The sequence below is a fragment of the Eretmochelys imbricata genome, chromosome 9 (genome assembly GCF_965152235.1).
Source record: "Eretmochelys imbricata isolate rEreImb1 chromosome 9, rEreImb1.hap1, whole genome shotgun sequence".
In the NCBI taxonomy this organism is placed as follows: Eukaryota; Metazoa; Chordata; order Testudines; family Cheloniidae; genus Eretmochelys; species Eretmochelys imbricata.
Window position 1 is genome coordinate 32,634,044 of NC_135580.1, and position 25,192 is coordinate 32,659,235.

At 43.5% G+C, this 25,192-nt stretch overlaps 1 protein-coding gene across 2 annotated transcripts in view; it reads right to left on the reverse strand.

The window, feature by feature from the left end:
• Nucleotides 1-4,233: 4,233 nt before the first annotated feature.
• Nucleotides 4,234-25,192, reverse strand: part of ATP1B3 (ATPase Na+/K+ transporting subunit beta 3) — a 58,246-nt gene continuing 37,287 nt past the window's right edge. For both annotated transcript variants that reach the window (XM_077827205.1, XM_077827204.1), the window contains 4 exons: nt 21,030-21,220; nt 19,797-19,847; nt 6,567-6,653; nt 4,234-4,958 (listed from right to left, as the gene is read on the reverse strand). In XM_077827205.1, the coding sequence (XP_077683331.1) occupies nt 4,788-4,958; nt 6,567-6,653; nt 19,797-19,847; nt 21,030-21,220 (500 nt within the window). In that variant the 3' untranslated portion in view covers nt 4,234-4,787. The remainder of the gene's footprint in view (nt 4,959-6,566; nt 6,654-19,796; nt 19,848-21,029; nt 21,221-25,192) is intronic.

Sequence of the window (25,192 nt, forward strand, 5' to 3'; positions counted from 1 at the left end):
TCAACTGGTCAACAGAGATACTCACTAGTTCAGAAAACCAGAGCTGTCTGACCCATGTTAGGGCTAGCAGGATAACACAGCCTGAGTCTTGTTTGAGTTTCCTGAGAAATCTGGGGATCGGTGGGAAGGCATAAAAAGAGCCGTAGGGATCATGGGAGAAGAGACATCCATCAGCGAGCATGGATTAATCTCCGGAGCAGATGCACACTTGTTCTCATACATAGCGAACAGGTCCAGGGATAGCAGTCCCCATCTCAGAAAGACCACCACAGAGAATCATATCAGTGAGGCACCATTGATGGTTCTGTAGCATGTCCTGCTGAGATGGTGATCTGCCAGGATGTCCTGAAAGCTGGACAGGTGGAGAGCCACTGAAGTAGTGTTATGAAGTATGTACCATTCTCAAATATACATAAGTCTTTTCACAGAGCAGGGATGATCTCACTCCTTCCTTCTTGTTTCTGTAGTGGATTGTGGTGGTGTTGTCAAACAACACTTGAACAGTGAGGCCCTGAAGGAGAATTAAGACAGCCTTGCACACTAACCATATGGCCCCAAGCTTCAGTATGTTTATATGCTGCAGGGCCTTCTTTGGTGATCATCATCCTTGAATCTTGAGACGATTGAGATGAATTCCCCATTCTAGGGAAGGGGCATCAATGACCAGTGTGTTAGTGGGACAAGAAACAGAGAACAGAACTCACACTTGGACTGATCTTCCCACCAACTTAAAGAAGAGAGAACTTTGATAGGGACAGTGACCAGATGGTCCATGCTGTGTCTCTTGAGTAGATAAAATGAGTTCAATCAGCCTTTCAGCGACCAGAATTGAAGTCTGGCAAGCTCTGTGATGCAGGAGCACACTGCCAAGGGCCCATAAGCTTGAGACACGTCTTCACTAGCATTCTAGTGCACTTGTAGAGCAGATTGAGAAGGTCCACCATGGTTTGTAAGCATTGTTGAGGCAGGTAAGCCCTTTTTAACAGAAAGCCGACAAAATTATGGACTGAGTCAGGGTCAGAATAGATTGTCCCTGTTGACCTTGAGGCCCAAGGAAGCCAAAAGATGGTGTGAATTGACTTGGTAACTTGCTGTGGCTGATCATCCCCAAACCAGCCAATCATCCTATAAGAGGTATGCTTGCATTCCCATCCTTCACAGATGGGCAGCTACTATAGCTAGAACCTTGGTGAAAATCCAGGGGACCACTGAGAGACTGAAAGGCAATATCCTGTACTGGTAGTAAGAGTTGCCTACCAGAAATCTGATATATTGCTCTCCAAAATGGGTAGGATGGAGCCAGGAGTATGCCAGATCACCTTGCTATTCTGCCTAGTGTTGCTGTGTAGAGAACATGCTCCAGGGGAGGAGACTCCAATAACAGACTGACAAATAGGTAAGCTGGTACCAGGAAAGGCTTCAGTGCCAGGATCTCTGATGCGAAAACATCCAGGACCAGAGCAAGGGTTAGCACTGAGGAGGCACTACTTTGTACTAGAGGCAAGATGGTAGTCACCAAGGGTTTCTGTGCAAGGCTGGTGCCAGAGGGCAGTGCAGCCTTTATAGGACTTAGAAGTCATCAGTGGCAGACTACTCTTTGGTGCCTTGGCACCAGGCAGAGGCGCCAAACTTCAGGTATTAGTGTAAGAAACCTAAGGAGAAGTTCTAGGTCATTTACTCAAGGTCAGAGAACAAACTCCTGACTGCAGTGGTGCTCCTTCGTCCCTCCCCAAAGAGGCTGACAGTTGCTGAATACAGTCTGTGGGAGGAGGCTGCTCATGAGGAGAGGCGGAACTGCAACTAACCAGTGCTGAGTTAGGATATGGTTAATCTTTTCCGGGCTCCTTGGGGATGGGAGTTGCATAGATCTCTCAAGAAAGCATATCTTCAACCTCACCTCTATTCTTGAGGGTATTCTTGGGAAATGAGTGGCATTTAAATGCTCTGTTAATGTGTCCCTGTTCCAAGTAGACGATATATCTGGAGTCCCCATCATTAATGGATTTATCTGGGTTGCATGATGGGCAGGTCTTGAAGCTGGGTGACAGGATATGCAATAATGGAATAGCCCTAATGTATCAGGAGGGGGATCTGTATACAGATACCCCTTCTAAAATTTCTCAAAAAAATAGCCAGCAGACAAAAAGAAAAACTATACTAAAGTTAAGAAAACTACAACAAAGTTCACTAAGTGAAACTAGAAGAATATCTATGTCACATGAGGACACAGACTGATGCTGAAATGGATATAAAAATGAAGTTAATAGATTTAGAATTTTCATAATGGGCAGTTTTACAGAAATAATCCTCCTGGAAATGCTGCAGTCAAAAAGATACTAATTTATAGGGTAGATTAAATATGAATATATGTTGATATAGAGGTCAATTCACTGAAGGGCTTCAGTAATTTGGCACCTGATTTAGTACTACTGACATATTTTAACAAGTGTCTGGGCATTAGTGAACTGAAATAATTTTTTTGTTTAAAAGAATATTGCTGAAAATAGCTCACATGATCTGCTGGGGACAGGATAGAATTTTTCCATTAACGTGTTCTTCCTACTGACTGAAAGGTTACTAAAATAATTTACTAAATAATGTGATTTAACTCCAAACAATAAAGGGCTTGTGAGAGTCATACAACCTTACAGAAACAACAAAAAATGCTGGATAAAAATATTGTGTGCACTGGTTTACTGAAGTCAGAATCAGTTTGATTTTTCAGACAGGTGGATTAACAATGTCAACTAATTAAAAAAATGGCTAAAACGCTCAAACTTCTGTAGACCCAGATTTGTAGACTAACTGAACATCTCATTTTAGAATCAGTAGCAAAATTCAAACATTTAATTTTTCCAATTTAAATTACTTTGAGTCACATCAAGAAACAAAAGTATCTGAAACAAACTACTAATTTGGCCACAATTTCCTCCATGCTGCCTGTGCACTAACAGGGGGAGCACTGAGAACAAATGAAAGAGATTTCGCTCATTTCTAATATCTAGCAGCACAGTTCCTACCACCAACTATGAGGAGCAACTTCAGGGAAAGTCATATTCAGTCCCTGCATGGTCAGGGCTGGAATAACCTCAGTATGGATGGAATCTTCAGATAATTTTGCTGCTAAATTCTAAAAAGTCTCCAATGAGCATGTGCCAACTACAATTTTCAGAGACTTGTAACTCAGTCAAAATTGGGTTGATTTTCATGGAGACAGCAAAATGCCTCCCTCTGGTTTCAGTAGGAAACCAGAGAACCCTGCTCCGAAGCATCAAGAAGCTAAAACTTCTCAGTAAAATGGTTATAAGAATTATTTCTCTCAACTTGGTCTCAGAAGCTGCTGATCCACTTTTACTAAAATGTATAAAAAAAATGAAGTCTGAAGCAGACATCAAGGCATGGGAAATTTCATCTGAAACAATTAAAGTCTGGCTAAGCCAAACAGATAATGGAAATCTCACCTAGTTCAAAGCAAATTTTTGTCATCATGAAAAACTGAATGAGACTAAGGAGCACACACCAAAAAAAAAAAAAACAAAAAAACCAACCAACCACACACAATAGGAAAGAGTGGCACTGCTCCTTTATCAGCAACATTGGAGGAACTGCAATAGTGAGAGATCTAAATGGCTGCAATTCAATTTGATGTAAAGTGCAACCTCAGAGAAACCTGGACTAGCTGCAAACTGAGAAGTGGTTTTTAAGGTAACAGATGGGCAAAGCAAATTTCTCTCAAGTGGTGGATGAAGCAGCTCATAAAAAATTCAATACAAAAGTTGAGTAAAAGTAAAAAAAATCAGATATGGCAGAAGTGATGTGAGGGAACTAAGTATAAACATTAAAGGAATGTTTAATCAAGACCATTCTCATTTTGCTTTTAATTTTAAAACAGAAGGTTTTCATTTTAGGAATTTTGATTTTATTGGAAAACAAAAGGCTACTCACAGACTAGTGAGGCCTTTCTTTCAAGCAACTCTGTAGTGCAATTGTTACCAGGACTTGAAACCATTAACATTTCAAAGAAACTGCTTCAGATGATATTTCTCAACTAAAGTTTTTAAATGACATTGTAGGTGTTTTATTTGTGTTCTACATACGGCAAGCAATTAACAATACAATGAGATTCAATTTCTCAACTAAAATACCAAATAGTACACGTTTACACATACCTGCAGTCACAAGCATAAAAACAGACTACTTCAGCACTTAAATAATTTCAAAAATCCATACCAACACTTTTAAAATCCACTTTATTTAGTTCCCCCCAAACCAGTACAGGACTTAAGGCGTCTCCACACACGCAATTCTTGCAGAGTTATTGTTTTTTGTTTGTTTGTTTTGAAAATAACTATGTTGGTCAGGTACCATTTATTCTTATCATCTGATCCCTAAAACTGTATCAGTGTTGAGATATGACAGTCAAACCAGTGTTAAATCAATACACTATTTACATAGCACAGCAGATTATGTTTGAGACAGTCACTTGGGGATAAAACCACATTTTAGAACAGACAAAGACCACCATTATTACATATTTGGAATCAACTATTTACAGGTCCCTAATATCACATAACTATGGTCTGTACACTGGTCCAGTGGGGCAGGCAGAAGCTTGACAGGCAGTTATTTTGAGGGATTTTAAATATGATTTGGAAGCACACTATTATGCTACCCTGAACGCCATGTGCCACATTATCCCAGGTGGTCTTATATCCGGGAATGGCACATCCAGCTGATATAAAATAAAAAAACAGACAACACATTTACTTTGTGGAGATTGACGCATGCTACTCAGACATCTGAACTTTGAAAGAAATTCGTCCAAGAAACTTGTCACGGTCATCTTCATTTCTTAAATTGGGAGATCCCATAATCTTACACACAATTGTTACTTCTTCTTTGGTATGGTTGGAGATAATTGCTAGTTGAACAGCCACTAGTGGCTGAAGATAGTCAGCCTAGTAAATAGAGAGAGGGGGAAATGATTTCAGATACCACAGTGAACTTATTTGAATAAAAACAATTAAGATTGCAAATTCATTTCATCTATTGGTTTACTGGAACAACCTCCAACTTTACAGAGTCCCATCGAAGGGTACATCTACACTGCAAATGAAGGTGTGATTGTAGTGGAGGTAGGCACACACATGCTAGCTTTAATCCAGCTAGTGCAGCTAACAGCAGCAAAGACGTGGCAGCATGGGCTGCGGCACAGGCTAGCCTTCCCAGTACAAACCTGCCAGACTCTTGTTCCTAGCTAATGCTGGGTCCATGCTGCTGCGTCTTCACAGCTATTTTCAGCCATGCTAGTTCAATTTAAGCTAGTGCAGGTCTGCCTATCCATGCTACAATTATACCTTAATTTGAGATGTAGATGTACCCTAACTCAGTTAAAATTATTTGTGTAGGAGTTAATCAGGCTAAAATTCTGCATAGCATTTGTCTCAACTGAAAAATTCAGCACAAATTAACAGTTATAGACAAGATTTTCAAGGTGCTCAAGGAAATTTGAGTGCAATTTCCATTGAAAGTCAATGGGATTTGGGTGTCTAACTCTCCAGTTTTTTCGAAAATCCAAGCCTATATTAACCTTTTGCTTTTTACAAGCATATGGAAAAAACTGCCATAATTTATGCTGTTTTTTGCTCACTTAACTTGCATGGGACATGCGAGAGAGGACATGCGATGTCAGACCAAAAATATTGAAAAGGTTTCCAGCTGAAAGAACATATCTTAAAAGAAAGACCTTGGTACTGATATGGAGGTGCTTCCCACGTACACTCCATCCTGCATATAAAAGTTGTAACACAGAGAAGGTTTTAACTATAATTTATAATTATTCAAGGCATGGGCTCCTTCCAAGCAGTTCTGTTCAGTTTGTGTTCACATAGAAACTTTTCTGAAACCAAAAGTATGTTTGTCTATATGCATTTAGCATGCTAACAGTATTTATATTAGCAAATTCTGGGAAAGCCTAGAAAACTACCCCACAGTACTTCAAAGGATAGAAAGCATGGAGGACATGAAGAGTGACCCCAACAACACTGGGGTGGGGGGAAAGTGTGCTGAACCAATTATTGGAAAAACAATAGTGTAACAGTCTAGACTTCTGATAAGGCCAAAAAACTGTTAGTTGCATGATTATTAACCAGGTTTAATTATATGATGTGTGTACTAATCATGTCAATGACTGGTTTTTAACTATTAATAACTGTACTATGGACAGGCCTATCTGATCTAGCCACCTCTATTTTCATTTGAGGAGACCTAATAAAATATAAGGAAAACTGACTTTTTACAGCAAAATTACTGAAATCATGTTAGTGGGAACTCAGTCTTATTTTTCTCAGTAAGAAGACAGTAAAGCCCAATCTATTTTCCTGCGTATGGGCAGGTGCAGCACAGATCTTATCAAGTACTCTGAAATACCTTCATAAGTAATATTCCATACGTGTATTTGGTTGTAAATTTCAAGTCTGAACAATACAGTAACCAACACAGACCCATCCTAAAAATGCCCCCAAAATTTTACAAAAAACACATGACTATCATTGAGACATACTTACATGTAAATTTTTTCCATAGTATGGAAAATACATTAAATCAATCACTCCCCCATCAGGAAAATAAGTTATCTGAACCTTGCCTTCTTCCTATGGTAAAAGACAAAATTAAAAGTTAATTCCCGTTTTAACAAACATTAAGAGGTAAAAGAAAATTACAATGTTCTAATGATGAAATGCAAGAACCCTACAAAAATATTTGAGTACTGCTGTACCAGAATAGTTTCCACAACAGAATGAATGATCTTTGCCAAATTACAAGACTCATAGATATAGACTTGTACTTGTTAAAAATTTAATATATTAATAATCTTCTACTACCTATGGTTGAAAGAACCAATTTTATTTCACAAAACAGATTTCAGCTTATACATGCTGCAACCTTCCATTTCTAATCTAGATAAAATTAATACTAATATTTATTTAGTAAAGTAGAAATTAAGCCAGAATAGTCCTAAGTTTTATTTTCAGCCCACCATCATTCAAAAAACGAAACACACATCTCTACAATGAAAACTTCAATTTATACTCCCTTTAACATAACAAAAGTATTTAAGGAAAAAGTTAGACAGTGCAACTGAATTTCCAAATATCCACAGGCAAGTTAGAAAATGTTTATTGTGAAGAAGCAATAGCAAATCCATATTTAAGGGATCACCTAGATTTCTGTTTAAATCCCAGTTTTCAAACCTCCCCAAAATCCACATTTAGGACCTGTTGGAAAAATCGGCACACCAGTTCATGGCTAAGGGTTGAGTTTCTGGTGAACAGTGAGGTAATTTGACAAAGAGGTTCCTGGGATAAAGGCTACCCAAAAAAACAAAAAGAAAACCTATTGTTTAGGTGTCAACTTTTTCACAAACACGTTTTTGTGAGCAGACAGTGACAAGCATGAAATGCATATGGATACTGCTCCTTATTGCTGAACTGCCTTCTATTGAGATCTCACTCCAAGACCAAACTCCATTACCTAAAATGCTCCTGCATTTTGTTTGACTCTTAGAGCAAGTGAATGGGACAGCTACAAACTATGCTGTGAGCTGTCCCTGGGACAGGTTAGCATGGTGATGGAGAGATACACACAAAATACGTTATGAGGTGTACTGGCCAGGAAGCCAGAATACCATGCATTTAAGCCTCCTCTTCCGCTGACTGCTGTTATTATTTCAGAGTATTCACAAGCTTTTATTAACCAAGGCCTCATATCTCCCATTTTGCAATATGATAACAGAGGCTGCACAAGGGCACTTCTGTCAGAGCTAGGAACAGAACCCACATCTCTAAAATGGCAGACCCAAGCCTCATCCACTCAGCTTTGGCTTTTGGATCAAATCTGCCAAAGCTAAATTTCCCTACATACAATGGAATTCTAGTGTAGTGATTATGTAGAGTTAAACACACATGGGCTGCAAAAAGCCAGGAAATGTCCCATGGCTAAGGCTACGACTTAGTCAAAGGTATTTTTAGTAAAAGTCACAGACAGGTCACGGGCAATAACCAAAAAGTCACAGCCAGTGACCTATCCATGACTTTTACTAAAAATACCCATGACTAAATCTTACCTGCTGAGGGGGCAGCCTGGGGCTCCGCTGCCACCACTCTGGGCTGGGAGGGTGGCCCAGTGCCCCACCACCGCTGCTGCTCAATTCCTTTGGGAAAGGGCGGACTGGGGTTCCACTGCTGCTCCCAGACTACTGCTCCAGGGCAGCGTCCGGGACCAGCTGCTTGGGACTGTCAGAGCAGTGGCCAATGTGGCAGGTTCCAGAGCTGCCCCAGCTGCTCAGGGGGTCCTGGGGTCAGTCGCACCAGCCACTGCAGCTGCGCAAGTCATGGAGGCCCTGGAAAGTCATGGAATCCATGACTTCCGTGACCTCTGTGAAAGGCTCGCAGCCTTACCCGTGGCTAATGCAGTAGGGACTAGTGTGCAGAGACACCAACCTTGCTCTGAGACACTGAGAGGAGATTATGAAAAAAGGTAGGGAGGAATCAGGGACATTGCATGGACCTCCACCCCTTGCCTCCACTGCACCCCCAACCTCTTCCAAACACAGAGAAGGGGAAGATCAGCCCTAGGAAAGCAGCCCTTCTATGTCACCGAGGGTCCTTAATTATCATTACCAATCCTGGGCCTGGACTTCCTTCTGGACTTCCTTCCCAGGATGATCTTCCTCCTCCTCAGTCATGTTCCCTCTCTCCTCCACTGCCACCATCACTGCCTGCTCCTGCTTTTCCCCAGGTGACTGTGCAGTGAGAGTCTGATAGAATCAAGCCACAGCCATAGTCAGTGAAGTCTGGGGTGCTGGATTCACTGCCCAAACCATAGGTTGCCAACCGCAGGCAAACTGTCCTGCATGGCCCTTGCTGGCATGATCCAGGTACTTAGAGCACATGATGGGGGCAGAGTGCAATATGCAGCCTTTGGCTTGGGCGGTGAACCCAGCAGTGCCCCAATCCATTCAAAATCACCACAGTTTGCTTCCTAACAGACTCTCACTGTGCAGTCTGAATGTGCCATCGAAGCAGTAGAGAAGAATGCCCACGGCCATACCTGCTGTATATTGGACCTAAAAATCAGGAGGATTACTGAAAATTAGGGATAGTTGACATCTCTGGCTAGGGGTATATATACACTAAACACTAAGCCTTGGCTCTGACTCAAGTTTGAACCCAAAGCCCCTCTCCCCATCCATACACAAAATCAGTCGACTCAGGTCAGAAAGTCCTTGCACCCTGTACAGGAGGAGGGGAGGGGAGCACAGCCCAAGTCCTACTGAGTCAGGTGAAAGTCCAGGCATTTCACAGTGTGGATGCAGATTGGGTCCAGGTTGCCAGACTTGTGTCTAGAGAATCTGCCAACCTATCCCACAAACCACTTCCCAGTCCTTCAATTCCAAAGCTTGCCACTTACTTTCCAGGAATAGGAAGCAAAAAACCATTACCTTTTCCATAACTGGTGTTCTTCGAGATGTGTTGCTCATGTCCATTCCATATTAGGTGTGTGCGCTCACCACATGCACCAGTGCTGAAAGTTTTTCCCTTAGCAGTATCTGTAGGGGACTGGCTCTGGTGCCTCCTGGAGTGGAGCCCACATGGTGTGGAATACAGAGGGGTGGCAGGTGGCTCCCCCAACCCTCAGTTCCTTCTTGCCGGAAACTCCGACAGTGGGGAAGGAGGCCAGGTTGTGGAATGGACATGAGCAACACCTCTCAGAACACCAGTTACGGAAAAGATAACTGTATTTTCTTCAAATGCTTGCTCATGTCCATTCAATATTAGGTGACTCCAAAGCAGTACCCCTGGAGGTGGGTAGGAGTTCATGGATGTGTAGATTGCAACACAGCTCTGCTGAACCCAGTACTGTCTCTGGCCTGCTGAGTGATAGCATAATGAGAGGTAAACGTATGAACAGAGGACCACGTTGCGGCTCTACAGATGTCCTGGACTGGGTGTGCGCCAGGGAGGCCGCCAAAGACAGTGCACTCTGACAATCGGTGGCAGCGGAACCCCCACCAGGTCGTAACAGGACCTTATGCACGAGGTGATCCAATTAGAAATCCTTTGCGAGGACACAGGGTGACCCTTCATCCTATCTGCTGTAGCGATGAAGAGCTGAGTCGATTTTTGGAAAGGCTTGGTACATTTAAAGAGAAAGCCAAGGCATTCTAGACATCCAGGGCGTGAAGACATCTCTCCTCACTGGTCTTGTGCGGTTTGGGACAGAATACCGGGAGGAAGATGTCCTGGTTCATAAGGAAGGTGGAGACCACTTTTGGCAGGAACACCAGGCGGGGCCACAACTGAACCTTATCTTTGTAGAAGACCATATATGGAGGTCCTGAAGTCAAGGCTTTAATTTCAGAGTCCATCTTGCCGATGTCACCACCACCAGGAATATGACCTTCCATGACAGGTGGGAAAGGGAGCAGGAACCCAGCGGCTCAAAGGAGGGACCGGTGAGCCTAGAGAGGACCAAGTTAAGATCGCACTGCAGGACAGGAGTCTATGCAGGAAGAGTCTCCCAAGGCCTCTCAAGAATCTGACCCTCATGTCATGAGAAAACATCATCTGGCCCTGGATTGGTGAGTGAAAAGCAGAGATGGCCACAAGATTCGCTCTAATGGAAGAGCGTGCCAGGCCCTGGTTCCTCAGATGAAGCAGGTAATCTAAGATAGACTGTATGGAAGAGCACGAGGGAGAGATGCTGCGCTCAAACGCCCAGTGGGAAAACCTTGTCCAGTTGGCCCGGTAAGTCAGTCTGGTTGAGGGCTTCCTGCTTCCCAGGAGGACCTGTTGGACCTCATACAAGCAGGTACGCTCTTCCGGGTTCATCCACGCCAAAAGGTGGAGGGACATGAGGTTGCGGTGCAGGAGCTGACCATTGCCCTGTGACATCAGGTCCAGTCGGTTGGGCAGGGACCAGGGAGGGGCCGCTGCCAGGATCATGAGCATGCTGAACCAGTGCTGGCAAGGCCACGCCAGGGCAATCAAAATAACCTGTGCCCTGTTTCTCTCTTGATCTTTGCCAGGACCCTGCTGATGAGAGGAATCAGAGGAAATGTGTACATCAGGTTCCCTGACCATGACAGGAGAAAGGCATTGGAGAGGGAGGCCTTGCTGTGAACAAAACTGGTGATATTTCCCGTTTAGCCTAGTGGCGAACAGGTCCACTTGGGGAGTTCCCCACCTCTGGAAGATCATGCAGGCTACCTCCAAGTGGAGCGACCACTCGTGGTGCGAGAAGTCCCTGCTGAGGTGATCCACCAGCGTGTTCTTGACACCAGGGAGGTGACAAGCTTCCAGATGGATTTCATGGCTGATGCAGAAGTCCTAAAGACAGAGTGCCTCTCGACAGAGAGTCAATGAACGTGCTCCCTCTTGCCTGTCGATGTAGAACATCAAGGCCGCATTGTCCGTCAGGACTCTCACTACCTTGCCCGACAGGTGAAGTAGGAAGACTGCATGCCAAGCGGACTGTCCTGAGTTCTTTCATGTTTGTGTGTAACGTCATCTCCTCCTCCTCTTGGATCTGGAGGTCACTGAGGTGTGTGCCCAGCCAAAGTCCAAGGCGTCCGATACCAATTCGATGGAATGATGGGGGAGGGAGTGTCGAACAAAACCCCTTCTAGGATGGTTATGCGATCAGTCCACCATTGCAGTGAGGAGAGTACTGTCAGAGGAATGGTAAGGACCGTGTCCAGGTGATCTCTGGACTGGGAATAGACTGTCACCAGCCATTGCTGCAGGGACCACTTCTGGAGCCTGGCATAGCAGACAACACAGGTGCAGGCAAACCTTAGCCATAGTCAGGGGGAATGCGGAAACCTCCGCGATGAGGCCCGTCAACGTCTGGAACCTTTCTAGTGACAGGAACGCTCTGGCGCAGGTTGAGTCGAGCACTGCTCCGCTAAACTCAATCCTTTGCACCGGAACAAACATAGACTTTTTGTCATTCACTAGGAGGCCCAGGGAGCGGCACATGGCTTGCAGCACCGTGACATCCTCTTGAACCTTAGAGCTGGAGTTGCCCTTCGCCAGCCAGTCGTTGAGGTATGGGTAGATCTGGATACCCCAACACCTGAGGTATGCAGCTACCACCGACATGCACTTGGTAAACACTCTGGATGCTGTTACCAGACGGAATGGGAGGACCACAAACTGGTAGTGGTGGGGGCGCACCATAAACCAGAGAAAGTGTCTGTGACCTTGAAAGATCGCTATGTGGAAGTCTGCGTCCTTCAAATCGAGGGCAGCATATCAGTCTCCCAGATCCAGGGAGGGGATGATAGAAGCCAAGGAGACCATGCAGAACTTTAGCTTCTTAAGATCCTTGATGAGGTCCCTCTGGTCCAGGATGGGCCGAGACTGCCCTTGGCCTTTGGGATTAAGAAATACTGGGAACAGAACCCCTTGTTCCTGTACCTGAGAGGCACTTCTTCCACCACACCCAAATGCAGCAACCCCTTTACCTCCTGTGCAAGGAGACTCTCGTGAGAAGGGTCCCTGAAGACGGATGGGGAAATGGGGTGGAGGGGAGGTAGAAGTCAACTGCAGGGTATAACCCTCTGCCATAGTATTGAGGACACAGCTGTCTGAAGTTATAGCTGTCCATGCGGGGAGGAAAAAAGAAAGGCAGTTGGAGAACAGCAGGACAGACGGATCCGGGCTAAAGTCTGGTAGGTTGCCCTTGAGCGCATCCTCAAAACGCTGGACAGAGGGAGGAGGTGGGTAGCTTGGGAGGCACTTGTAGCTCCTATTCTTCTTATGGGGGGGGAGCTCCTGGCAGGGTTGACTCCCTTGGCCCGGAGATTGCTGTGGTTTGAACCACTTACGGGCTGAACCGGGAACGTACAGCCCCAGAGGTTTCAGGGTAGTGCAGCATTCCTTAAGGCCATGCATTTTACTGGCCGTCTGCTCTGCAAACAGGGCCTGGTTGTGGAAGGGGAGGTCGTGCATCAATTGCTGAGCCTCTGTTGACAGACCCGAGAGGAGCAGCCAGGATGCCCTTAGCATGGAGATGGCAGAGGCCATGGTGCAAGCTGGGGAGTCTGCTGCGTCTGAGGCTGCTTGGAGGGCTGCTCTCACTGCAGCCATGCCCTCTTAGAGGATTGCCCGAAATTCCTTCTTGGACCCTTTGGGCAGCGAGACCTCAAATATGGCCATAGGCTGCCGCAGGCTTGGCGGTTGGCCACTCTCAACTGAAGGCTGGAAGACGAATAAATTTTTCGCCCAAACAGATCCAGTCTCAAGTCTTTATTCTTGGGCGCAGCCCCAGATTGACCCCACCTCTCCCTCTGGTTAATGACTTCAATTACGAGGGAGTTGGTTTAAAGCTTGGGAATCAGGGCATGCCCCATCCCTAGGCGGAGTCGTTTCCAGGACCAACTAAGTAGAACTAATACCAAGGGTAAATACTAAACTATATACACTATTTTACAAAGAAACATTCGTGAGACACACTGAACTATGCGAAAGCTAGATGAAGCAGCAGAAGTTCCAGCACCATCAGTGGTGGCAAGAAGGAACTGAGGGTGGGGGGAGCTAGTGGTGCCCCTTATACTGCGCCAGGTGGGCGCCACTCCAGAGGGTGCCAGAATAGGTCTCCTACAGATACTGCTAAGGGAAAAGCTTCCGGCACCAGTGCATGTGGCAAGCACACACACCTAATACGGAACAGACATGAGAAAGCACTTGAAGAAGAATCTTCTGTTTCAAATGCAGCTGCTTGGCAACTACCCCTGTGCCAGTCTAGTTAGGGGAAAATCTGTGGCTAAGGGAACAGGCATGACCAGCAGCATCTGGGTCACAGCTGGCATGTCAATATCCCCCTCTGAGAGGTGCCTTCAGCAGTTCAAAAACTGCAACTGAAATGTCCTCTACTGTCATGCAGATGTTCTGCCTATTTTGGGATACAGGCAGAGCATGAAGTAGAGAAGGTCATGCAGTTGCTCTGCCAGTGTCCCAAAATAGGACAGAACATGAGGTGGAGAAGTCCTTCCACTCTGTCGGGGTCTGTATTGTCTCAGCTGCTGGGAACACACGGACCCAAAATAGCTCATCTGGATGTATTTGTGAACTAAAACCACTCAATACACTTCCAGTCAACCACCATAGGTCACACAGACAATTCTCCCACAATCCGCTATGAAACAACTGTCAGTTGGCAAGGGCACTAGGAACTCTGGGATACAATAGTAGACGTCCACAGAAGCTGAAGCTCTGACTTGGGTCTGCATATTACAGTATGGATGCAACAGCAGGATTGTGAAGCCCAGGTTTCCACTGCACTGTGGATAACTCAAGCATGGGCTTGGAAACATGAAGTCTACAAGCCCGGGTCCCACAGATCAGGGCTTAGTGTGCAATGCAGATCCACACTAGGAGACCAGGGTCCTCTCTTATGCTCTACCACAGACTTCCCAGGATGAATGTGGGCATCACTTACACCATCATTTTTGGATGCAACAATCCTGAGGTCTGTGCAGAGAATGCTCCACCCCGTGAGATTTAATATGTAATACTTAATCTCATCAACACATTAATTTGTTTGATACCGATCAGATTTACTGGATACGATATAAATCGGTAGAGACAACAGAGGACTGTTTTCATAAGCTATGGTCCAGAGGCCACACTTGGTTACGGAGTAACCTGCAGATAAAGTTAACCGAAGCACTTGATTAAATTTTACTAAAAATGTTAGTAAAATGTAATTGACTGCTATAGATAATGGTCCATTACTTAAGTAGTTATATACTTTCTCATGGACATGATGTTTCCAGAAGCACCCAGGACTCATTGCTAAAAGTTACATACAATCTAACATTTGAGGCTCCTTACTCTGGAAGAGATCATGCCTGTTCAGATCCATGCATGGAGGGGGCACTCCACATTCAAGTCTTCCCTATACAATGTGATGGCAAAACTCTCCACAGCCTCACAGCATTGTGCCCGCCCCTTCTGGACCCTGTGGAGGGCTGTCAGTGTAGCCAAAAGGGAAGTTAAAAATGGACAGGAGTAGTACTGGGGTAAAGCATGCACATCAGCCTCCCACTGGCCCCACAGAAAAAATAAACCTCAAAAGTTAGTACAGCTCCAGCCCTTTAGTAATTTTTTAACATTATCCCCATGCTCCTGTGTATGCAAGGCTATTGAGAGCCAGAGCAGCAGCAGGCACAGATGGTCCCTCCACAGATGGCCCTGGATTTCCAGGAATCCTCCAGGTTTGAGAGTGGTAATGAAGAGGAATCTCCAAAAGGTTATCTTCACAGATCCTCAAGTACAAAGTCCCTTGATGGATTTTGCTGCAGGAGGGGAAAATTCAGGCCTTTGCTTGTTCAATTCGACCCACAGAGTAGGGAATGCAAAAGTGGCTTTTCTGACATAGATGCCGCTTTTCTATATGAATTCATGACAAAAGCAGTGTAGCAAACATATGTAGTAAGGATCAACTGTAGGGGTAGCAGTTAAATGGAAACAAGAGAAAAGGGAAGAATGCAGGTAGAGAGAGCAAGGAGAAAGCAGGAGAAAAACACATGCAGAAGAAAACATCCAATTTCAGTATGGTAGGCTTTAAAAAAATAAACCCAATCATTTGTGATGTTTTGGATCCTGTTCCCAATTCTTCTCTGACCTGTAACTGTATTTATTTCTTCATTCTTACTCAACCTCCTTTGGAGGCACATCTGTCAGATTGTTTGGCCTTTGAGCTAGCAAGCCCTGCTATATACTGCAAAGATTCAATATTTCCCATTACACTGTCCTTGTAAACTACAGTAAGTACTCACATACAGGAAAATACACTTTGTTCAATTGTATTTCTGTAATGATTCTTTCAAAAAACAAAGTATGGAATACATGAAAAGGGAAAAATGGATTAAACATAAGTAGAGTAGTTGCACAACTGCATATACAATCATCGTATTTATATGCACAGATCTGGTAGCTATATGCACATAGGTATATTTGCATGTACAACTGCCTGATGAGCAACTGCATGACTAACTTTTGGAAAATCTAATCCTAAGTAATATATATGTGTGTGTGCACGCATGCAACTCAAGGAGATTACTGCAGAATAATCTACAAGAATTTCTAGACCAAGGGTGGGCAAACTTTTTGGCCCGAGGGCCACATCTGGGTATGGAAATTGTATGGCAGGCCATGAATGCTCACGAAATTGGGGGTTGGGGTGCAGGAAGGGGTGAGGGCTCCAGCTCTGGGGTTGGGCCAAAAATGAGTTCAGGGTGCAGGAGGAGGCTCCAGGCTAGGGGTTGGGGTGCGGGTGGGGGAGTGAGGGCTGCAGCTGGCAGGGCAGGTTCTTGGGTGCAAGAGGGTGGGACTGAGGGGTTCAGAGGGCAGGAGGGGGATCAGAGCTGGGGCAGGGGGTTGGGACGCTGGAGGGGATCGGGACACAGGCTCCGGACAGCGCTTACCTCAAGTAGCTCCCAGACGCAGCGGCATATCCCCCCTCTGGCTCCTACAAGGAGGCACAGCCAGGTGGCTCTGCGCGCTGCCCCGTTTACAGGCGCCATCCCTGCAGCTTCCATTGGCCTTGATTCCCGGCCAATTGAAGCTGCGGGGGCAGCATGCAGAGCCCCCTGGCTACTTCTACACTTAGGAGCCAGAGGGGGGACATGGTGCTGCTTCCAGGAGCTGTGCGGAGCCACAAAATACACAAAGCAGGGCAAGGCCAAGATCCCACTCCCTGACAGGAACTCGAGGGCTGGATTAAAACGTCTGAAGGGCCGGATGCGGCCACTGCCATAGTTTGCCCACCCCTGTTCTAGACCCTGAGTTCATTAGTGGCCTGGTTTTCAAAGATGATTAACACCGACAGCTTCAGTGGAGATTTGTGGTTGGTCAGCACTCCTAATAATCAGCCCATAGTTTGCAAAATACAAAATAGATACCCCCGATATTAGACTAGGATTGCCTCCAAATACAGTGAATATTATTGCAGAAGTGAAAACAAGGATGTACTGTGTCCTGAAGAAATGCAGAACTTGGGATAAATGCTGTTAAGAATGACTTGTAATCCTACAATTAGATTAAGTGGGAATCCAGATATCATCTATAATCACAGCTCATCTTGTTACCCAAATTGACATGTGGTGATAAGAGGAAGATCAACGATGATTAGTAAAATTTTGCCCTGTAAAAAAAGCTTAACTCGCCTCATACACCTTAAAATCCTAGTTATGTTGACATCAGCAAGGGAAGGCAACCCTACTCATTCAACTCTTCTGTAATTCATTCATCACCTTTTTTATTCTCTTCTGCAATTTAGGAAAGTAATAGTCATATCACTCTGCAAGCAGTGTAATAACTGAATACCTTTGGATTAAAATGATACATTTTGAAGGGAGTGTATATGCTGTGTATGCCTGGGTGCTATATGTGCCTGTGTATCCCTCTTACCTGTGTGTTTTGTTTTTCCCCCCATCTAATATTTCCTTAAAAGCCAACAATATAATATATGTAAACAATATAGCTTAAGGTAAAGGAAAGAAAATGCTGCAAAAGCTATTCTGACTAACAAAGCTAAATATCTCTGGCAAAAGGCTAAAGAACTAAATAAAGAGACGAAAGCAACCAGAACATGGTGTATTAAGGAATAACAATTTGAAAGTCACAATTCTACCTGAAAAACTGTCACACTATTTTTTATAAATGACACTAAAAATTAATACAACTGAAAGACAAGAAAAAGTGTCTTTCAGTTTACTATATTCATTTTACAGCACTTCATAAATAAGTCACCCCCCTATAGAGTGGTTTCCAGTGTTTGCGTGACTCTTTCACAAAGCAATGGAGGGGAGAGAAATACTTAATAGTAAAATTCTTAAAAGGGTATCTATTTAAAATCTGTAGTCAATTTGAAAAAAAGTTAAGTTGTTTCAAGTACTACATCTGTCCTCCTGACAATTTTTGCCACACGTGTAGTACCTGAAACTTATTTTTTTAAATTTAATTTCACTACAGATTTCACATAAATGACGTCCTTTAACAATCTGAATAGGTTGTACTTACAAGGACTCACACTGTATTGCAAGGAGGCAAAGACAGTAGTCTAAATCCTGTTCATATTTACACCCACAGAACTCCATCTAAGACTAGTTACACATTTCTCACTTACTTAAAGGGTAAGTGAGGAAAAAGCAGGCAGAAGACTGATAAAGAGCAGATCCAAAGCTAGACAGAAAATTTTATCTGGACCAGCATGATAATGGGATTTGTGCTTAATCACACAACATTCAAGAGACAGCTTACTTTTATCACTCTCAAATAATTTGAAGTTTACAGCAGTTACCAATATACCCATAATGTTGCATGAAGTTAAACATCCAACACATAGTACACCACACTGTTTTTAGACATCTGTCTTTGGCAAAGGAAACCTCAACCCAGATGCAACCTCTGCTTTCTAGTGCAATCCTGGCTTTACAGGCAAGTTTCAAATTGGCTGCTGGGCTGACAGAAGCACAAAGAGGTAAAGCGAGTTGCCCCAAGTCTCATAAGGTGAAAAGCATATTCTTTATGAAAAATTCAAGTAAAAATACTTTGAACAGGGGAAACTACATGGGGTTGGAGAGGAAAACAACCTCCTACACACCTTTAAACTTGAGGAAGAATGCAGGGCACCTTCAGTCATTTTGCATCTGCTACTGCAGATGGAGTGTAAGTCTGCACAATTTATACTTCTATTAGTAATACCTTCACTCCCTGCCAACACGCAAACACCCTGATGACTGAAGAAGAGTGGGTCACCACAAATGTACATCATGATGGAGTCTGCAAAGTTCTCATGCATGTCAATACCACTTCATCCGTACGGGAGGGGAAAAATGGATTTGGGGCTTTTCACAGTCAAATAGTGTGGGAGAGAGGGTAGATAGAAGAGGAGGAAGAAAGAAGGGATGAAAGCACTCAAAGTAACTAACTCAACCTAGACTCAAAGCCAGAATATTCCTGAGTTCAATCCCTTGCATTGGCCACTGAATCACATGACCATCTTTAGAAGCTTCTTTTTTAAACCAAATACTTTGTTTTTTTTAAAATGTGGAGTTGGGAAAACATATGCAGAAGTCAGATCAATAAAATAATATGGACTGCAAGAAACTCTTCACACATGCTAAGCCATACAATAAACATGAATAGATCTGTTGATATTATAAGCTGTCTTCAAATCAAGTATGAACAAATTTTACTTTATGAACATTAACCATTTTAGAACTCCCACTTGTCTCTTACCCATCATTATATAAATTGTCTAAGATGCATTTGCAGCATGGAGAGAAAAACAAAAATATTGGTTATGAAATGGGAAAACAAAATACAACTTGTACTGAAGTAAAAAACAAAAACAAAACATATTGAAATATGAACAAGAAATCACATGTATCCTTTTTGTCTTCAGCTTTGTCAGACCTACCTGATTTTCACATAAGTCTTAATGATATGACACATGAAAGAACAAAAGAACAATTTTTAAACTGACATAGAATAAAAAAGGTACCTTTATGAAAAAGTTAAAACATACTGAAGCACTAACCTGCATGAACACAAAACAGATATAGCTATCAAAAGAAATCAAAATGTGTATTTAAAAATAATGGAAGTTTCAAAGAAAAAATGAAGTTAAAAATCTTTGCTTCTAGCACTTATGCTTGCTTTTCTCTCTGTTTAAACATAAAGGAAAATGGCCATAAATACTTATCTTTATTCAATACTCACCTTAGGTGAACATTGTATATGTGGTTCTCCCTCAGGCTTTAATCCAATTATCTAAAGAAAGGGAAAAATCTCCATAAACAGCTATTTTTCTGTGGGACTTGTACAAAGCTGATTTTTTAAAAACATATTAATGTACGGGAGACATTTAACGTGCAATTACATTTTGACTATGACAATAAAAATGGTATTACAGGTTTCCCTGGTTATCATGGTAGGATTTCTCTATTAAACGCGTTCAGTTGATAGGCAACTAAGTCTCCAGTTTCCAGGTCTACAGCCCTAGTAAAAGAGCATAAAAACTGGGTTCTTTCCAACTCAGGCATTGTTACCAACAAAAGGTTCTCTGAAGTTAGCTCAGACCTTCAGTTACAGCTGGACAGTTTCATTTCCTTCAGGAGGCTTCCACGTGTGTAATTAATTAGACCTTAGTAAAAAAATTTGTTGATGCACAAGACTAGAATAGAATCCATTGTTCACTCTTTAGTTACATTCCTTCTGAAGAGCATAAAGAAGAATGAAAATAGCAAAAACTCCACAAACTTATTTTCTTACTGTAGTAAGCAAATATGACTAAATACACACCGGGACCAAACCTGGTGAGTAAGAAGGTACCATTTTGACATAGTGCCATGGACTCGAACCATACTAAGATCTAAAGTGCTCCTCAAAATGGTTCCACTAGCCACAGCCAGTAGCAGTTGACTATTCCAAATTAAGCATGTAAGATTAATGGCTGAATCTAGGTGTTATGTCCAGGCAACATATCATATAACTTGCAGTCAGCTAACAAAGAGTGAAATATTTTATCACCACCACCCCGCAATAACATTTTCAACACAACTGTTTTCAAAAGTTAAAGCAAGCACCATTACATTCTGGTTCATACTTGCATTCTGGAAATGTAAACAAACTTAATTTTACACTGAGCTTTTTCTTTTACAAGGTAAGAGTAGCACCCTTGTATTTAAAACTGGGCTTCCAGTTTTGATCCATGGAAACAAAGCCAATATTCTTAAGTATTAGAGATTTAAACAACTTGCCCCCTCCCCATCCCTAAAGCAAAATTGTTAGTTATTTCAGTAAGTTACATTGTTTTATAGAGAGAGAAGGAAACTGAAGGAAAAGCCAGGACAAATAATCAAGCCATTCTCTGGAAGAAATTTTCATAAAGTTTTAGTTAGAAAACTAAGTTTTAAACTTAAGAAAACCAGAAAAAAAAGTCTGTGCACTTACTCTATTCATTTTCACAAGCACACATGGAGTTCCTTTAGCATAGCCAAAAGTGTCATCTTCTACTCCAGAACATGATCCAAGCTTAGTGCGATTAAACTGACATGCCTGTTTAACAGCACGATCTTCATTCTGCTCAAACAGTTTTCCTGCGGTACATGCTATATTTCTGGATTGTTCTGAATCATCATATGCTATAAATAAATAAATAAATCTATTGGTGTAACATACTCATGCAACCAATAAGCACACAACCCTATAGTAAACTACTTCTCAAGGTCCCTTATCTCTACATAAATTTGTAAGGTTTTCAGCTTGAAAATAAAATTGTTATTTTCCCACTATACCTTTCCTATTATGCAAGACAGCAAAAACTATTTGCAGGTATTTTTGTCACCAACAGGTGGTGCTAGAAGTTTTATATTCATTAAATTACTGAGATGCCAAATTAGTCCCCCTAGTTCTCTTTTCACATAGATATGGCTCCAGAAACTGCCAAGCCTTTCCATTTCTCTAGAAATGAGGCGACAGGTGTAAACTGAGCAGAAGTAACATAAAATGGAAGGATGATCCATTCTGGGGAAACGGACCTACAAAATCTACATTACTCTTCTCCTGTAGTAAAATTAATCAGAAGATATAAAATTCTTCCTAGTGGTTGACATTACTGCTATCAAAAACTTCAGTTCTACTACCCTTAACGAGGGCAGCAGGCATAGCTCCTGGCAAAGACCAGATATATCAAGGAAGGCAGAAATTCACTTATAACCACAATCGAGGTAATCTGATCTGCTGAACAGTTGGAAACAAGACATCTTCCCCCAAAGCCCTCCTCTACTAGGTCCTTTCTCAATTATTGTGGACATCACCCTGCCTTCAAACTCAGGCATCATCTTTAACTCACATCTTCCTCTAGGTCCTCACATCTTGATAACTCTTTCTGCATAACATCTCAGACAGGGCGGGCAAACTTTTTGGCCTGAGGGCCACATTGGGTTTCAGAAATTGTATGGAGGGCCGGCTAGGGGAGGCTCTGCCTCCCCAAACAGCCAGGCATGGCCCGGCCCTTGCCCCCTATCTGCCCCCCCCCCCGCTTCTCGCCCCCTGATGGCCCCCCAGACTCCTGCCCCATCCAACCCCCCCGTTCCCTGACAGCCCCCCTGGGGCCCCCGCCCCATCCACCCCCCTGCTCCCTATCCCCTGACTGCTCCCCACCACATCATCCAACCCCCCTTCTTTCCTGACTTCCCCCTGGGACCTCTGCCCACATTCAACCCCCCTCTTCCCCGCCCTCTGACCACCCTGACCCCATCCACACCCCCACCCCCGAACTCCCCTGCCCGCTGTCCAACTCCCCCTGCTCCCTTACCGCGTTGCCTGGAGCACCGGTGGCTGGCGGCACTATAGCCACACTGCCTGGCTGGAGCCAGTCATGCCACCGCACAGCACCGGGTCAGGCCAGGCTCTGTCCCAGGAGCTCGCAGCCCCGCCGCCCAGAGCACTACACTGGCGGCCCAGTGAGCTGAGGCTGCAGGGGAGGGGGAACAGCAGGGGAGGGGCCGGGAGCTAGCCTCCCGGGCCAGGAGCTCAGCAGCCAGGCAGGAGGGGCCCGCAGGCCGTAGTTTGCCTACCTCTGATCTAAGATATCATATGACCTTTCTTATCCATCCAAAGAGTTAAACTCTGGTCCAAGTCTCCAACATCTCATATCAATTACTGCAATACCCTTTCCCAGGGCCTTGACAAATGCAGTCTTGCCTGGCTCGTATCCATTTAGAATACTGCTGCAAAGACCATTTTTCTAGCCCATGCTTTGACCATGTAACCCCTCTCTTTGAATCCCTCCTCTGGCTCCCCCTTCCACATTGCATCAACTATAACTGCTTGCATTTACCTTGAAGCCCCTTCTTGGCCAATCCCCACCCTATCTATCATCTCATTCATTATAGAGCAGTTGATGATTACCTCCAATCGGCCCATGATGCCAGCCTCCACTGCACACTTGTTAAATTTTCGAACAAGTACTTTCATGCTCTCTTCCATGTTGCCCCACACACTTGGGGAGGCACTCCCAGTAAACATAAGCAAATCTACCTCATTATATACCTCCTAATTCCTCCTCAAAACTCTCCTTTGCTATGACACCTACAAAAAACTTGACAATGTTTAGGTATGCAGAGACCCCTGCCTATCATGCTGATCAATATTGTCTGTATCCTTGTACTCCCCCTCTGTATCCATTTGTTGTTGTCTTATGCTTCAACTGTAAGCTCCTTTGGGCAGGGAATGTCTTTTTGTTCTGTGTTTGTACAGGACTTAGCACAATGGGGTCCTGGTCATATGACATATGAATAATAATCAAGGCCAATATACAAAATAGCTTGTCATGGACCAAATTCTGGGTGATGTAAGCACTCCTGCCACAGAATCTCAGAACCTTCTGGATAACAGCATTCACCCAATATTTGTGACCATACATGACAATCTGGAGAGGTGCAGTTTCAACCAGCACTTATCTCTTTCCATTCAAGGTTCTGGCTGGTAGAGTTACCCAGTGCAAGAGGCCACAAGGCCCAGCAGTCTAAGGCAGAATATCTTGCAGTCATTTGGAGGTCTTGACCCAAGCTTAAGAATAATTTAAAACTTATTATGAAATTTGTTCTTGTGGAAGATGTACGATCATTAAATCTAGAGTTCAGAGTTATACATATGAACTCCAACACCTGTATCATTGTGGAAGTGGACTTTGGAGGCTTGAAGTGAATACTTAAGCCCAAAGTCTAGGACAGCTGTCAGCTATCTTGAGTGCTGTGTGTACCCTTTAAGATGACTGGTCCTTTGCTTAGCCACTAGTCGAGATACAGGTACACATGAATACCTAGCCTTCTCAGAAGGGACAAGAAATCATATTTTGTAACAAAGATCTCTGCTTCCTTAGAGAAACTCCTACTCTTCTGGGACCCTGATTGCTGACGTCAGATTGCTCCAAAAGGTAAGGGGATCATAAGGATAAGGTGGTGTGATCCGTTAGAGAGTTCATGTATTAAAGAGATTCCAAAGAGGGGCTATTAAGGATCCACAGTCCCTAAGCAATCGTCAAGATGCGGACTGCATTTTAAGATGTTGAGAAGCACAGCTATAGGTCACTAAATTGGATTCTGTTCTCTTCCTGTTAGCTATTGGCCAATTTTGGTGGTGCTCGCAAATTTGATCACAGCTGCATTTATTGCTGAAACCACAGAAAGCAAATGTGCAAAGTAAATTGAAAGGTGGGTTTTTTGGGTTTGGTTGTTTTTTTTTAAAATTTAGATGCTATGAGTTTTGGAAACCCTAGCACAACTAGCAGCAAGTATCAGTCTTTGAAGATATACATTCTTCACCATTATCACAGAAACAGCTCTTTAAACCAAACAGTTCTATGGCAGTGGGCATATTCAAGCTGAGACGCACTAGACTCGGGAATGTTTTAATTTAATGTGAACTAAATGCTAGAACTACTGTACAATTGTTTTTTATTTAAATTGAGAGTATTCAAGTACACAACTCAGATGACAAATTCAAAAGCCACCATCTCAAATGGCATTCTTGTTGGTAGTCTCAGCAGAGCAAAGGATTCAATGAAAAGAATGAACAACCTTTTTTACCCTGTAAATACTACCTCCAGGACAGGATTCAGGCAAATTGCCCCTCGGCTATCCCCCCCCAGTTTAACAACTGTAGTGCAGGTGGCAGCAGCGTAAATGGGTAAGTAGAGAATTTAAGACGGTAGGGTTGCTGATCCATCCACCTGTCTCAAGTTCCCCTAAAAACCCACCGAAGTAGGCAACAGATAAGCAGTGCATTGGTAGTAAAATACCCTGGCTTGCTGGGGGCAGGTGTTACACCAAAATGCAGGAGTATGTCAACTTTTTTCCAATACACTTCTAAAAATATCTTTAAAAGGTTCAAGATTTTTTAAGCAAAATGGTGAAAAAGTTTAAGTTTCCATAACTTTACAAGATAGGCTTCTTATTCATGCTAATAAGAATAGTCACTAAACAAAATAAAAGATATGTACCTCTACTAGCCAGAGGGGTCTCATTATATAGAGTTAAACAGAACATGAAACTGAAATTAAAACTGTTTGAATCATAAATTATCTACATGTTAACCACAAGATTAAAAGT